The sequence below is a fragment of the Erpetoichthys calabaricus genome, chromosome 11, assembly GCF_900747795.2.
Source record: "Erpetoichthys calabaricus chromosome 11, fErpCal1.3, whole genome shotgun sequence".
Classification (NCBI taxonomy): Eukaryota; Metazoa; Chordata; class Cladistia; order Polypteriformes; family Polypteridae; genus Erpetoichthys; species Erpetoichthys calabaricus.
The window spans coordinates 55227593-55244644 of record NC_041404.2 but is presented as its reverse complement, the minus strand read 5'-3'; the positions used below and the strand labels follow the sequence as shown (position 1 = coordinate 55244644).

Sequence of the window (17052 nt, the reverse complement as noted above, 5' to 3'; positions counted from 1 at the left end):
ACGCAGTCAGTATCGGGTGTATCTTTCCTCAAAGTGACAGTTTGGTTTAAGCAATGGAAAATTTTGTTAAAGTAATACATGATGATTGCCATTTCTTTCAGGAAGTCACATTAGGCCCATTTCACTATAAATATTAAAAATACTTTCATTTGAAGCTGTCCCTTCAGGTTACCTAATTTAATTGTGTCAAGCAATAGATTTCAATTCACTCTCCTTTGCCCTGGCTGCTATTTGAGATACAATCTACTTGGTAAAATCATGAACAGCCTGTGGCTTCTACACTTTTAATAATAAAGTGTTTTTTTCATGAAAGCTCCTGAAATTTAATTTTGCTTCATATGAGGTTCCAAAAATAACCACGGACAGTTAATAGATTTGTGAAATACTGATGGGTTCATGATTTTAAACAGACTCTTGCTGCATATGATAACACAGGCATTGTCCAGGACTCTGTTTCTGTTATATCCTCCACGATGGCCTACTAAACTAAGAAAGATTTCTGTTTAGACCACAAATCAGGAAATTCTTCAATGCCCCAAAGAAGCAACTCCACATACAAAAAACCCTAAATAAGTGAAATGGGTTGTTTTCAAATAATTGCTTTACGAGGAACCACACAACCCAGAAAACAGTCATTTTAGAACAGTAAGAGCGTAGACGGATCAGTATGAATTTAGTGATCAACAAAATGTATTTATGAAAATGCACATTAAAACATCTGTCATGCAAACTGGAAAAGAGTGCCCGGTGTGTCTTATATGGCAGCCAAATAATCTGGAAGTGGCTGGTGGATCAGCTGATTTGTCCTGTCATGTGGCATATCAAAGACACTTGAGCACAAAGGAAACACACAAGACAACAAAGTGTCACAATACTAATGAATATGTGCTAAAAAATATTAATGTCTTATAAAATACAAGCTTGATTTTCTTTCACTTTTTTTTTTTTTACAGTCTTTATATTCAAGCTTTTGATATGCAGTCCATCTAAGCAATTACACTTACAAGCCATTCAGCTCTGGGCTTTGACGAAATTTCAACTTCTGCTCTTGTCTGCAATAAGAAACAAAAGACTCATTTCCTTTTCATTTTTAAAGCACTTAGTTATCATGACAAAGATGCAACTTTTATCAGGAATTGCGGGAAAGGAATTGTGTACCTCAACAGTATAACAATTGTAAACTAAAAAGAGCTTACCGCAGGTATCTGGTTTGCCGTTTTACTGTTAGGTATTTAACATGTTTATCATGTATCCATTATATACTTTTGTTGATTGTAGCATTTAAAACATAAAGGTAGAAAAACATAACCTCTTAAAATAGAGGCAGCGAGACCATCTTATTAACTGTACAAAATATAGTAAATGTTAGATTAAATAAATAAAAACCATGCAATTTATGAATCTATAATAAATTGTTAATAATAATAATCCAAAATAAACAGTTTTTCTTCTCAATAAATAAATAGAAAATGTAAGGCACTCTATGATAGATAGATAGATAGATAGATAGATAGATAGATAGATAGATAGATAGATAGATAGATAGATAGATAGACCTTCCTTGGCTTTGTTTAGTTAATTGTTTTATTGTTGAAGAAGGTTGTTTATTATGAGTTAATCAGTTATATGCAATGGGCATGAAAAAGCCAATGAGAGAACCATAAAAGAATCAGCTGATCAATTAATTAATCAGTCAGTCAATTTATTAAGGAAACATAAATACGCATTAACCAATAAAGCAATTGATCAATGAATAATCAGTTAATGAGCTGGGCATTCATTAATTATCAATTGTCAATGCAAGTAAAACATAAAGGGTTGGTTTGTTCATAGGAAAGCCCCATGAGATACCTGTTGGCAGGATGAAAAAATGAAAGTAAGATGTAGCTGTGCGAGAAAAAGCACTTCAGCAACTCAGCAGAGAACATTTTGCTTTCTAGTCGTTAGCTGACAAACATTTTATCTTCTTCATTGTTTTCATACAGGTGTACATCCCTAAACCATTGGAGTTTGAGATAGATAGATAGATAGATAGATAGATAGATAGATAGATAGATAGATAGATAGATAGATAGATAGATAGATAGATAGATATGAAAGGCACTATATAATAGATAGATAGATAGATAGATAGATAGATAGATAGATAGATAGATAGATAGATAGATAGATAGATAGATAGATAGATGAAAGGCACTATATAATAGATAGATAGATAGATAGATATGAAAGGCACTATATAATAGATAGATAGATAGATAGATAGATAGATAGATAGATAGATAGATAGATAGATAGATAGATAGATAGATAGATAGATATGAAAGGCACTATATAATAGATAGATAGATAGATAGATAGATAGATAGATAGATAGATAGATAGATAGATAGATAGATAGATGAAAGGCACTATATAATAGATAGATAGATAGATAGATAGATAGATAGATAGATAGATAGATAGATATGAAAGGCACTATATAATAGATAGATAGATAGATAGATAGATAGATAGATAGATAGATAGATAGATATGAAAGGCACTATATTATAGATAGATAGATAGATAGATAGATAGATAGATAGATAGATGAAAGGCACTATATAATAGATAGATAGATAGATATGAAAGGCACTATATAATAGATAGATAGATAGATAGATAGATAGATATGAAAGGCACTCTATAATAGATAGATAGATAGATAGATAGATAGATAGATAGATAGATGAAAGGCACTATATAATAGATAGATAGATAGATAGATAGATAGATAGATAGATAGATATGAAAGGCACTATATAATAGATAGATAGATAGATAGATAGATAGATAGATAGATAGATAGATATGAAAGGCACTATATGATAGATAGATAGATAGATAGATAGATAGATAGATAGATAGATAGATAGATAGATAGATAGATATGAAAGGCACTATATAATAGATAGATAGATAGATAGATAGACAGATAGATATGAAAGGCACTATATTATAGATAGATAGATAGATAGATAGATATGAAAGGCACTATATAATAGATAGATAGATAGATAGATAGATAGATAGATAGATAGATAGATAGATATGAAAGGCACTATATAATAGATAGATAGATAGATAGATAGACAGATAGATAGATAGATAGATAGATAGATAGATAGATAGATAGATATGAAAGGCACTATATAATAGATAGATAGATAGATAGATAGATAGATAGATAGATAGATAGATAGATAGATAGATAGATGAAAGGCACTATATAATAGATAGATAGATAGATAGATAGATAGATAGATAGATAGATAGATAGATAGATAGATAGATAGATAGATAGATAGATAGACAGATATGAAAGGCACTATATAATAGATAGATAGATAGATAGATAGATAGATAGATAGATAGATAGATAGATAGATAGATAGATAGATAGATAGATATGAAAGGCACTATATAATAGATAGATAGATAGATAGATAGATAGATAGATAGATAGATAGATAGATAGATAGATAGATAGATGAAAGGCACTATATAATAGATAGATAGATAGATAGATAGATAGATAGATAGATAGATAGATAGATAGATAGATAGATAGATAGATAGATAGATAGATAGATAGAGATTATTTTTTATTTTAGAATATAGCAAAGGGGTGAGATGAAGTATAGGGGTCAGGTATAGAACTTTGTTTAATGATGCAAAGGGAACTGTAATTAACATAAGCAAAACATATGAACTACTAATTAACTTTCACCAAACCAAAGATCCTCCATGTCTGGTGACTAATCAGGGAGTGAATGTGGTGTTAGCTCACTCCTATAAGTACCTGTGGGTTCACATCAATAAGAGGTTGGAGTGATCTCATAACATAGCACAGAGGAACTATAGAAGGAAGAACAGAGCAGGGTCTTCTTCCATAGGATGTGGAAAATGACATCCTTCACATCCTCTGTGATGGCCACTGCAGTTTTCTACACTGTGGTGTGCTCACCTGGTAACATCACTTCAAGAGAGGCCCACTGAATCAACAAGCCTTTTTAAAAAAGGCAAGAGTAGGAGAGAATAAAAAACAAAAGTCAGTGCCATTACAATGCTGCACATCATATGTCTGACGCAGCTGAAGTGTGTCAAGAGACCAGACTGGGGCAACCAACAGCAATACATCTTTACAGTGCCAAGTCAGAAGTTTCTTTCTGTTTAATTTCCTGCTGTGTTCACAACACATTGTGTGTATAACCATTATATAGTGCCTTTACTATCTATCTATCTATCTATCTATCTATCTATCTATCTATCTATCTATCTATCTATCTATCTATCTATCTATCTATCTATCTATCTATCTATCTATCTATCTTTCCTATTTTACTCCAAAAAATTTGCAAAAGATAATTGATCTTTGTGTACAAGCTAACTCATTATTAGAGAATATTTAATGGTTGTGTCTTATTTCTTAGAAATGAGGCGCATTTAACATTGGTTGCTTCGCGTACCCGTTTACTTATATACAGAACATGCTGCCCGTGGAGTCGTTAAAGGACACTTTAATGTCGTGTGTTTCTGATACTTGTGCTAACATAGACAAATTCCACAGCTTGTTTCTTTTCAAGTGAAAAGAGATTTGAAACAAAGTGCTGCTCGAAGGCAAATATGCTAATCCAGGGCTTCTTTGTCCTTCTCATTCGCAAGTACTTGTCAGAGCATTATGTACGACCTGAGAGCAGCGGCAGATTATAATATTATCCATACAAAACATACACAAGAGTAATTGACACATTTCCTTTATTTAAGTTCAAAGAAACGTCGCCCTGGAATAATCAAACAACAGATTAGTACTTCAAAGCAGATTGAAATCAATCGTGTCCTGTAAACATCTGCATTACCACCTAGGATTGTAGTTTAAAAATGTTTCCACTACAGGTCAAAATATGAAATTGTGTTAAGTAACTATTTGAGGTGTGCTTCATTGCTTTAACCGTTTACAGTTTGAGCACATTATTAAAAAAACACGTCAAACTTAATTATACATATAATTATGTCACGAACACAAACGTCTCACTTTAAACAGATTTTTTTTTATTATTCATTCACCCCGTTACAAAAACATGAATGCAAGTGCATGTATTTAAAATGTTTAGGAAGAAAAAAAAATACCCACAATATACAGATTAGTCGCTTTCACAGAAAGTGACAAATTCATGACAGCCTCGTCACGCTATTAAGGGCAAATCGAAGTCGCTGAAATAAATTATGAGGGAGGCAGTCCACAAGTCAGGGAGGACCTTTCAGTCTCGGTGTCCCCGGTTTTTACGCTTGACGTTGTGGAACGGACCCCCGTTTCGGTCTCTCTTCGAGCAGAAGTGCTTGGTGACGACCTGCGTGCACTGCTCACACTTCACCGTGCAGCACCAGTGGAACTTACAGTTGCAGCTGCTGACAATTTCAGTCTTTCGTTCTTCGACTTTGAGGCCGCACTCGTGGCAGAGCCGCTTGCAGCTTCGCTTCTCCCACTGCGACAGGTTTTTGCCGCTTTGCAGACACTCTCGGCCCTCCGTGCCGTGCAGCCCCAGACTCGTGTTCTTGACGCAGTAGTCCGGAGAGTCCTCCAGGTAGATGAGCTCTGTCCGCCCGATGGTGCTGAAAGCATCCGCGATCGCCCCTCGATTGTCTGCGCTGTTTCCAGCGCGCATTCTCCTCTTGTCCAACTCCAATTTCTGGGCTTGGCCGTGTTTCACTTTTAAGTAGTTGCCAATTTCTCGGAAATCCGACAGCTGCAACCAGCAAGTCTGAATGTTGCAGCTTCCAGAGACTCCATGACACTTGCAGCTTCTCCTCATAGTTGCCTTGACAGCCTACAGGATTAAAAAATACCATGTTTTACAGAGACCAGCATTTACATTTGTCTTAAACAGTATAAGGCACGTTTAAAGAAAGCAAACAAACAAATAAATAAACAAACAAAGGAGCACAAGACAAAGAGATTTACCATTCTCCCTGCTTCATTGTTATGCAAGTTCATGGCAGCTCTGGAGTCCTGTCCAGTTTCCAGCGCGTCGACGTACTGCTTTGAAATCCGTTGCCCAAATTCCGCGTTGTCGCTGCAGCCTCCCCAGATCCACCCTTTACCTCCTACAGGAAAAATGGAAAGATGAACAAGGAAGTTGAAATTAAGTTTAAAGGCAGTTTCAGTTAAAATGCAAAAAATGACCTAAAATGGTGCAGGTAAGCAGTAAAGTGCCAGAGGTTTAAATTTAAAGTTTAGGTTAGCAAAAAACTGAAAATAGTAACTTTCAGAATATTCCAAATGGGCCCTCTTCAGGGAACAACCAACAGGTTACAACCTAAAGATGTTCTGCAGCAATTAAAGTAAATGAAGCCTTATAAATTGAAGGAAACAATTTGCACAGGTGTCCCAACCTCTGCTGATTACTTAATAACCCTCTGCGTGTCTTAAAGCAGAGTTGGAACAGACTGTGTTACTATACCCTCAGAAGTACTACTTGGACAATATTACACTGTATGGTGGCAAGAAAAAAAGCAAGTAACAAAAGAAATGAGACAAAGCATTAGTACCCTTACAAGTGTAGGCCTTTCAGGTAGAAAAACTGAAAAAGATCCAAGTGTCAGTGAGTGCAGAGGTGTCCGACACAATCCAAAGGAAACTGGGAGAAACTCTGAGAGGAAGAGATCTGGCAGAGCAGACGTCACAACTGAATCAGAAGACAAGGTTCTGAAGGTCAGTAGCTTATGTGATCACAGGTGCCTGACAGCACAACAGCTTCAAACACAGCTTAACAGTGCAGGTCAAAAAAAAAAGCAAATCTCCGGTTCTACTGTGAAGAGGAGACTTTGTGCTGCAGGTTTGACAGGGCGAGTGGCAGGAAGAAAAGCCGAAAAAATAGGGCCTTGAAATACCAGCTGTGGACTACTGCAGACTGGAAGAAAGTCTTATGGCGCGATGAATCCAAACTTGAAATCTTGGTGTCTATACGCCATCGAGCTGGTGAAAGGATGGTTGCTCGGTGTGTGACACCAACTGTCAAACATGGAGGAGGAATTGTGATGGTCTAGGGTTCTTTTGCTGGAGGAGAATTGGTGACTTGCACAGAGTGACTGGAATTCTGAAACAAAAGGCTTACCACAGCATTTTGAGAGCACCTTGTGGTCTGCATCTAGTAAGTCAGGGGCTCATTGGACAGCAAGACAATGATGCAAAACATACCTCCAAGCTATGTCAGAACTAGACATGAAACTACGTGCATTTCCATAAAAAGTGGAAAAACTGAGGTTTTCTAAAACTAAATCTATCTATCTATCTATCTATCTATCTATCTATCTATCTATCTATCTATCTATCTATCTATCTATCTATCTATCTATCTATCTATCTATCTATCTATCTATCTATCTATCTATCTATCTAATTGTTTAATAGTTGTTGATGAGCTCATTATTTGGGTTTCATCAATCCATTTTGTCAAACAGCTTTGCCCAGCAAAGGCTTACAAAGAGTTGGAACCAAAAGCAACAAGGTTGAAATTCCAAATAGGATGCCAGTCCATGAGTGGGCTCAATTAGGCACCAACAAAGTCTGGACTAACTTAAGGTAACTGCTCAACTGAAGACCTGACTCTTAAAAGAATTTACACAGCCTTAAAGTGTATTTTTTTGAAGACAAGTACATAAATATAAGGGTACTGTTGATGCAACAGCCCCTTCTCTAAGAAAGCATCCTTCTTTTATAGGTAAGGAAAGGTATTTAAACAAGCACCATTCCTAGGCCTTTTATTGAAAAAACAAGACTGCAGTACAGTATCAAGCTAACAAGTTTAGGGTCAGATGAAGTTAGAAGTGTAATGTAGGTAGAAAGTAGAAAACCATCTCCAGGGCTTACAAATATCACACGTTAAGGTCAGGCCCACACTACTATGTTTTGATTTAAACAAAAATGATCTCCATCCACTAACATTTTCACATTGTTTATGAAAGTACCTCCGTCCAAACTAAAAGACCAAAAATACACACACACATAGATATATATATATACTATACTATATATATATATATATATATATATATATATATATATATATATATATATATATATATATATACTGTATATACTGTATATACTATAGTCAGAACGCACACCTGAATGACTAAAAAAGAAAAGAACTTCTGATTGGCAGTCACAGTGAGGCATTACTCACAAGAATTGCGTTTTGGTATAAAGGACCCCCAATCACATTTCTTTTCATAATTCTGCTGAAATATTAATTGGGTGAAAGTCCTCAATGTCAGTGTGTCAGAGAGAGGATGTGCAGCATTGTTCATAATGGCCCTCAGTTTTGTCTTCATTCTCCCCTCCTGTTCTGCCTCCAGGGCTTTCAATGTGTGTCCCATAACTAAGCCTGCCCTTTTCATCAGCTTGTTAATACGGTGGTCCTCTCTTGAATTGATGTGACCGGCCCAGCACACCTTACTGGCCGCCACAGAATTATAGAAGATGTCAGGGATGTCACTTCCTACATTACAGGACCACAGTCTCCTAAGAAAGAAGAGCCCAGAACTCTCTTTGCAATGTCATTACAGAAAGGGCGGACCCTTAATGCAATGAATTAGCCTTATGCAAATGAGACACAGTGCCAAGGAAAGTAACTGAAACACTTTACAAATATTCTTGAAAATATTCCTTGATTAAACAGCACTCTACACAAATCCTTTTCCCCCTAACAAAATGATGTCAAATGTATTAGGAACAGTTATTATGTAAACTCTTCAGAAATGGTTCCTTTTATTTATATCAATTTAAAGATGCTGTGCAATGACAAATATTCTCCAAAGTATTTAAAAGAATGCAACTTTTGAGTTTAGTGACCCAAAGGTACTATAATTGGGCAATGGCAAGATTTTATTTCTATGATCAGTGCTTGTAATTAAAGTAATGAAATCCATTACGTGGTTTCCACATAAATTATCTTTTTTTATCTGAAGAAAATAACATTGCAAAAAATCAAGTTGAACTTACAGTATATGACAAATGACTTCATAGTGAACACATGGACACAAAAAAAAGCTAAAACTGGAAAAGCAAAAATTGAAAAAAAATCAGAAAGTTATAAAAAAGGAAAGAAACGAAGCCGAATTCAACAACCACCAGAGAGAAAGAAATGAGACGCAGCGGCATGGGCAAAAATAGTTAGGAAAAATAAAAAGCAAAAAAGAAAAAAAAGAAGGGGGAATGCCCTTTAGTTTTTCAATAAATTAATGAGCAGATGCTGCTGTTTTCATTTGTTTTTACCTTGTTCTCTGAGTGTTTTAACACATCAGCATTTATTTGTGTACCAGTTCTGTATTTAACTATATTTGTATTTTATATTTGTATTTTAACTAGAATTGTTCATAGCACTCAGTGAAGATAGGCATACAAACAAATTAATAATATTGTACATATATGGGATGTCATAGCCATTCAACTTTTTCTTCTTTCAGCTGCTCACATTAGGGGTTGCCACAGCGGATCATCTTGTTCCATATCTTCCTGTCCTCATCATCTTGTACTGCCACACCTGTCACCTGGATGTCCTCTCTCACCACATCCATAAACCTTCTCTTAGGCCTTCCTCTTTTCCTCTAACCTGGCAGCTCTATCCTTAGCACCCTTCTCCCAATATACCCAGCATCTCTCCTCTGCACATGTCCAAACCAACGCAATCTCGCCTCTCTGACTTCAAAACCATCCAACTTGAGCTGACCCTCTAATGTCCTCATTTCTAATCCTGTCCAACTTCCTCACACCGAGTGCAAATCTTAGCATCTTTAACTCTGCCACCTCCAGCTCTGTCTCTTGTGCCACCGTCACCAACCCATATAACATAGCTGGTCTGACTACCGTCCTGTAGACCTTCCCTTTCACTCTTGCTGATACCCGTCTGTCACCAATCACTCCTGACACTCTTCTCCACCCACTCCACCCTGCCTGCACTCTCTTCTTCACCTCTCTTCCACAATCCCCATTACTCTGTACTGTTGATCCCAAGTATTTAAAATCATCCACCTTCGCCAACTCTACTCCCTGCATCCTCACAATTCCACTGACCTCCTTCTCATTTACACACATGTATTCTGTCTTGATGGTCCTACTGACCTTCAATCCTCTCCTCTCTAGAGCAGATCTCCACTTCTCCAGGGTCTCCTCAACCTGCTCCCTACTCTCAATACAGATCACAATGTCATCAGCAAACATCACAGTCCGCAGAGAGTCGTGACTAATCTCGTCTATCAACCTGTCCATCACCATTGCAAATAAGAAAGGAGCTCAGAGCCGATCCCTGATGTAATCCCACCTCCATCACTCCTACCGCAGACCTCACCACTGTCACACTTCCCTCGTACATGTCCTGTACAACTCTTACATACTTCTCTGCCACTCTTGACTTCCTCATACAATACCACATCTCCTCTCTAGTCACCCTGTCATATGCTTTCTTCAGGTTCACAAAGACCCAATGCAACTCCTTCTGGTCTTCTCTTAACTTCTCCATCAAGACCCTCAGAGCAAACAACACATCTGTGGTACTCTTTCCTGGCATGAAAACACACTACTGCTCACTAATCATCACCTCACTTCTTAACCGAGCTTCCACTACTCTTTCCCATAACTTCATGCTGTGGTTCATCAATTTTATCCCCTTGTAGTTACTACAGTCCTGCACATCCCCCTTATTCTTAAATATCGGTACCAGTACACTTCTTCTCCACTCCTCAGGCATCCTTTCACATTCCAAGATTCCATTAAACAATCTGGTTAAAAACTCCACTGTCATCTCTCCTAAACAACTCCATGCTTCCACAGGTATGTCATCTGGATCAACGGCCTTTCCATTCTTCATCCGCTTCATAGCTGTCCTTACTTCCTCCTTGCTAATCCTTGCCAAAGGCTGTTATAGCCATTACTTGACAAAATTAAAAAACATTTAATTCTGACTGCGGTGGGCTGGCGCTCTGCCCAGGGTTTGTTTCCTGCCTTGCGTCCTGTGTTGGCTGGGATTGGCTCCAGCAGACCCCCGTGACCCTGTAGTTAGGATATAGTGGTTTGGAAAATGGATGGATGGATTTAATTCTGGACAGGGTTCAGCGGTAGAACAAAAAAAGTATCTGTTAAAAAGGGTGATAAGAGTGATGTATGACCTTCAACCCCACCCTCAAGATTATGATTTATGGCCTGAATATGAATTTATGACTTTTCAAAAAAATTAAGAAAGCATTCTAAAGTTTTGAATCTTATGATAAGAAATAGAGTGGGAAATGATTATTTTCATTTAATAGCTTGTTTTAAGAGTTTTTAAAAGATACTCGCTTGCTTGACTATGTATTACAAACAGGAGGGTCTCCTATTATTTTTATATTTTCTTAAAATTATTAATTTTAAATCTAGTGCCTTTTTTCTTTCAAATGGAGTCACGTGATCTCTAATGGTCGAAGGGGGGAGTGGGGCTTAAAGTTGATAAATCATGACAGGTGTCTCCTCCCCCCTCAAGGGGTGGGTTTAAAAGTTATAAATCATAAATTATAATTTGTGGGTGGAGCTTAAGGGTCATAAGTCACTCTTATTATGCTCTTTGATAGAACCATTCTTTTCTACTACTGGTTTTTTTTTTTATGAAGTCAGTTGTTTCAGCTTCTGAAAAGGGTCCAGATATGTGGAAAAACCAGAAATTGTTAAAAGTCTCATAGGATGCACACTTAAAAATGCTGGCACTATTCTATGAATATAAATACTTAGGAACTTACCTAGATAACAATCTTAACTGGAATACAAATACAAAAAAATTATTTTCTAAATGCAACCAGCGCTTATTTCTCCTCCATAAACTCAAACTATTTAAAGTAGACAAGGACCTCATGTTGTCCTTCTAACGCAGTATGATCCAGTCCGTGATCACTTTCAGTTTCATTGCCTAGTTTAATAGTCTGACAAACCAAAACTCAAAAAAGCTCCAGCAGATTACGAAGTATGTAGCTAAAGTTATTGGGGCTAATGTAGATGATTTGACTAGTGTGTGTCAGAGGGCAATGCTAAAGAAACTGGAAATCATCTCAACTGATGACAGACATCCATTACATGTAGAACTAAACTTCAGTAAACAGGAAGGATAGTTGCTTTGAAAACCCACACAAATCGCTCCAGAAACTCCTTTATTCCTAGTGCCATACGACTTTTCAATAAGAAATATCGGAGATAATGTTTAAGGTTTTGATATATATCCTGTTACCTTTTTTTTTTTTGGTATAAATATGTTTTATCTAACTGCCTTACCTTAACCTTTCTTATTTCTATTTGTCTGTTTTATTTCATTCTGTCTGTTACCTGTTATTAGATGCAACTGAGAAGGCAAATTTCATGTTTTCCTGTGTGAACATGACTAAATAAAGAAACCTAACCTAACCTAACCTAACTAAATGGTTCTTCACTGGGTTGTGTGGTTCCTCGTATAGCCATTGCTCGACCAAAGCACCATTTCATTCCGGGAAGGTTTCTTTGCATGCAAAGTTGGTTCTTTGTACTTTGAAAATCTTCCTAATTTATAGAAAAATATTTAAATCTTTAATGTATGGTGGGCTACCTAGCAGGACACTAGCAAATTAGGAAATCCTGAACTTAGCCTTAGCGAGGGTCCTTTTAAAATCACAGCCCATTGATATTTCATAAATCTGTTACCATCTAGTCGTGGTTATTTACTGTATGGAGCCATTTACCATACAGTAGTCAGGAACCCAATGGTATTCCACAAATCTGTTATAATCTATTCATGGATATTTATTGAGCATCTAAATAAAGGTTCTTTCTGTAACCACGTGGATCATTCTTTAGGGAACCAAAGGTGTGGCATCACTCTGAAGAACACACTTTAGCAACTTTACATTTAAGAGTGCAGTACATTTGATTAAACCAAAGTGCAAGGAACAAAGAAGACTCTGCAAACCCCACCACCAACTGACTGTATAATCCTATACCCTTCAAAAAGTACTTTCCGGAACCTTCACGTGGATGGGTCTTTTGGACACCAAAATTTGTTCCTCTATGGCATTGCTCTGAATAGCCAATCTGGCACCTTCATTTGTGAGAAGGTACCTGGCAGGATCGTAGCAGAACATCTGAACGTATCCTCTTAGCATGCTGCAAGACTCTTTCTAAAAAGCAGGAGCACATCTGCTATCATCTACTCATGGCTAATATGGAACCTGTTATGGGTCTAAATTACCGAATGTAATTTCTGAATCCTTCATGTAGATGGGTCATTCAGGAGTTAAAAATGTTTCTACATTGGAAGGGCTGTCCATCTTTGATCCTGGAGAGCAGCAGGAGTGACTGGAGCTTTTCATTCTAACCATTTTCTCAATTAGTGACCATTTTTTTTTCTGATCATTACATTCACAAGACTCAGACCCCTTAATCCATCCATTATCCAACCCACTTTAATGTAACTACAGGGTCATGGGGGTCTGCTGGAGCCAATCCCATCCAACACAGGGTGTAAGGCAGGAAACAAACCCTGGACAGGGCACCAGCCCACCTCAGGGCACACACACCCACACACCAAGCACACACTAGGGACAATTTAGGATCGCCAATGCACCTAACCTGCATGTCTTTGGACTGTGGGAGGAAACCCATGCACACACGGGGAGAACATGCAAACTCCATACAGGGAGGACCTGGGAAGCGAATCCAGGTCTCCTAACTGTGAGGCAGCAGCGATACCACTGCGCCACCTATCCGCCATAATTGCTTCATTAATTAAGAGCTAAGCAATAATGAGGCACAAAATGAGCCAATGCATAACCACATAACCTGTGTCCATCATACAATTTCTGGAAATAAAGAAAGGTGAAGGTCTCAGTGATGTGCTCAGGTCCACAAGTGCTCTTAGAAAAAGGAAAATCACCAAATTGGGAAATGTCAGCTGTGATAGAATGAGAGCAGCAACAAGCCATGGAAATGAAATCACAGGTTTAATTACCAACAAGAATCTCCTTCTAATTAGGGAACTGAGTGGAGTGAAAGTGGTTGGAGTTTGAGGTTCCAGCTTAGCCGATCATCTGTTGACCTGCTTGACATCTTAATTTTGTTTGACGTTTATGGGAAAAAAAATAAACGAAGCAATTCAGAGCACTAAGTCTTAAAAAAAAAATGATGTGAGGAGAAGTTGATTGGCCACTGATGAAGAAAATTGCAGGAAGGAAAACCTGCAGCCATCTGCGGCCCTCCAGGGTTGGCACTGGGCATCTGTGCCCTCTGGCATGGCTCTGAAGGATCACGTTGGCACATTTATTTTTGAGAGGATGATAGGCACGCTCTCAAAAAGAGTGGTTCCTTAATGGCACTTTACTAGGTGGTGTGGTTCCTTGCTAGAATCGTTGCTTGATCGAGAACCATTTCATTCTGAGAAGGTTTGTTGGTGTATGACGTCGGTTCTTTGGGTTTTGTGAAAGATCCTAATATCTGGAAAAACATCTTGCAGACTAGCAGGACACAACAGACTTGAACACCTGAACTGGGCCTTTGTTTAGGGTAAGCAGCAAAGTCAGGAACCCAGCGGTATTTCACAAATCTGTTCTCATCTATTCATGGATATTTATTGCACATCTAAATAAAGGTTCTATCTGTAGCCACGTGGAAACAAAAGTGTGGCATCACTCCGAAGAGCCACTTTAGCAACTTTATGTTTAAGAGTGCAGTGCATTTGATAAAAACAAAGTGCAAGGCACAAAGAAGACTTTTCAAATCCCACCGCCAACTGACTGTGTAATCCTAAACCCTTCAGTTCAGCTCCAGCGGCTCTAACTGTGCCCATGTGGAAACAGTGCTTTTGAATTACATAGGCCTTCTTCACACAAACCATTTCCTTGGTTTGATGGCCATGTTTGGAACATGCCTGCAATGCATTAAAGGATTCATAGTTAATAATAATAATTCTTTACATTTATATAGCGCTTTTCTCACAACTTAAAGTGCTCTCCACACAGGGAGGACCTGGGAAGCGAACCAACCATCTCCTTACTGCAAAGCAGTATCACTACCACTGTGCCACCTGTGAGTTAAATGAGGCTGTGCAAGACATGCAGAAAATGAAGAACTCTTGGCTCAGCGTTTACATTTAATTCATTTAACAAAGCAAGTCCTATCTAGAACAGGGTTATCAGGAGGCTGGAGCCTGTCTCAGCTAGCATACGGTGCAAGGCAGGAAGAAACCCTGGAGAGCGCACCAGTTCATCACCAGATAAACACACATACACACACCAAACACACACTGGGGACAAAGTAGCACCACCAGTTTACATAACCTGCATGTCTTTGAACAGTTATGGGGGCTGGAGCATCCAAGGAAACTCACGCAGACACGGGGAAAACATATGAACTCCAGGCAGGGAGGACCCAGAAATCAAACCCGAGTTTATTTAGTGCAAGGCAACAGCACCACCACTGCACCACCATGCCACCCTAACAAATCACCGTCATCCGTTATCTAACCCACTTAATGCACCTCTGGACTGCTTGGGTCACAAGTCAGCATACCTGAAAGCAACTTTTGATTTGATAAATGTCTTCCTAAATTATAGATTAGCCTGCACATTTCTTGAATTTGCTTACTCATCAGATCACAAGACAAATGGAACCGAAAGCAGTTAGCAGTGCAATAAGGACATAAGGCTCAGTTATAATTACCAGTGCTTAAACTGTCATGGTGTACAAACCATGAGATGGTTTAACTGAAAGCACCTATTGGTTTGATAACAAGGCATTCATAAATAATAATAATAATAATAATAATAATAATAATAAGAAGAAGAAGAAGAAGAAGAAGAAGAAGAAGACGAAGAAGACGAAGAAGAAGAAGAAGAAGACGACGAAGAAGAAGAAGAGTTATTATTATTTGTTTTCATTTTATGATTCCTTTCCTGTGCATAAAGCACTTCACAGAAATTCAAAATGCAAAACAGGAAAAAAAAAAAACTAAAAACAAAGATCAAATATGCAGTATTCATTCATTTTCTAACCCACTAAATCCTGAACAGGGTCACTGAGGGGCTGGATATCAGCAATGGGCGCAAGACAGGAACAAACCCTGGATAGGGTGCCATCAATTACCATGGACCAAATATACAACAGCCAGTTAGTCAATTTCCAACCTGCTGTATCCTAACACAGGGTCACGGGGGTCTGCCAATCCCAGCCAGCACAGGGCAGGAACAAACCCCAGGCAAGGCGCCAGCCCACCACAGGACACACACCCACCAAGCACATTTTAGGATCGCCAATGCACCTAACCTGCAAGTCTTTGGACTGTGGGAGGAAACCCACGCAGACACGGGGAGAACATGCAAACTCCATGCAGGGAGGACCTGGGAAGCGAACCAGGGTCTCTTTACTGTGAGGCAGCAGCGCTACCCACTGTGCCACTCAAATATACAACAATGAATACAAAATAATATCTGCATAAAACACTAAATACCCTTAGAAAAAATAAATATTTGTGAAATGTATTTTTTTAAAATGTATTAGTACCTATATGAATATATTTTACAGTGTGTTATAAGAAACTTCAAGGATAAATATTTTACAATATCTAGCAGTAGCTGTAATGTATTGTAAAATATGTAAATTGCTGTTGTTTTTGTATATTGCATGAAATATAAAGAAATATTTCTTAATATATTTTAGAGAAAAGCCAAGCAAAATGACACCTTTTATTGGCTAACTAGAAAGATTACAATATGCAAGCTTTCGAGGTAACTCAGGCCCCTTCTTCAGGCAAGATGTAATCAAATGTTTATTACATCTTGCCTGAAGAAGGGGCCTGAGTTGCCTCGAAAGCTTGCATATTGTAATCTTTCCAGTTAGCCAATAAAAGGTGTCATTTTGCTTGGCTTTTCTCTACATTCATAATGGCTAACACGGTACAACACTCTAGTACTACTTAATATATTTTAAAAATTAAGAATAATCTATTATAAAATAAATTTCAAAAA

The 17052-nt window shown here is 37.8% G+C and overlaps 1 protein-coding gene across 2 annotated transcripts in view; it reads right to left on the bottom strand.

Annotated features, from left to right (window-relative positions):
* Positions 1 to 4857: 4857 nt before the first annotated feature.
* The window catches only part of LOC114660012 (protein Wnt-8-like), a 53359-nt gene continuing 41164 nt past the window's right edge, over positions 4858 to 17052 (bottom strand). Inside the window, exons 5-6 of one of the 2 annotated variants that reach the window (XM_028814519.2) lie at positions 6005 to 6147; positions 4858 to 5870 (exon numbers count right to left, since the gene is read on the bottom strand). In XM_028814519.2, the coding sequence (XP_028670352.1) occupies positions 5304 to 5870; positions 6005 to 6147 (710 nt within the window). In that variant the 3' untranslated portion in view covers positions 4858 to 5303. The remainder of the gene's footprint in view (positions 5871 to 6004; positions 6148 to 17052) is intronic. The other variant, XM_051934224.1, reaches the window with a different exon arrangement.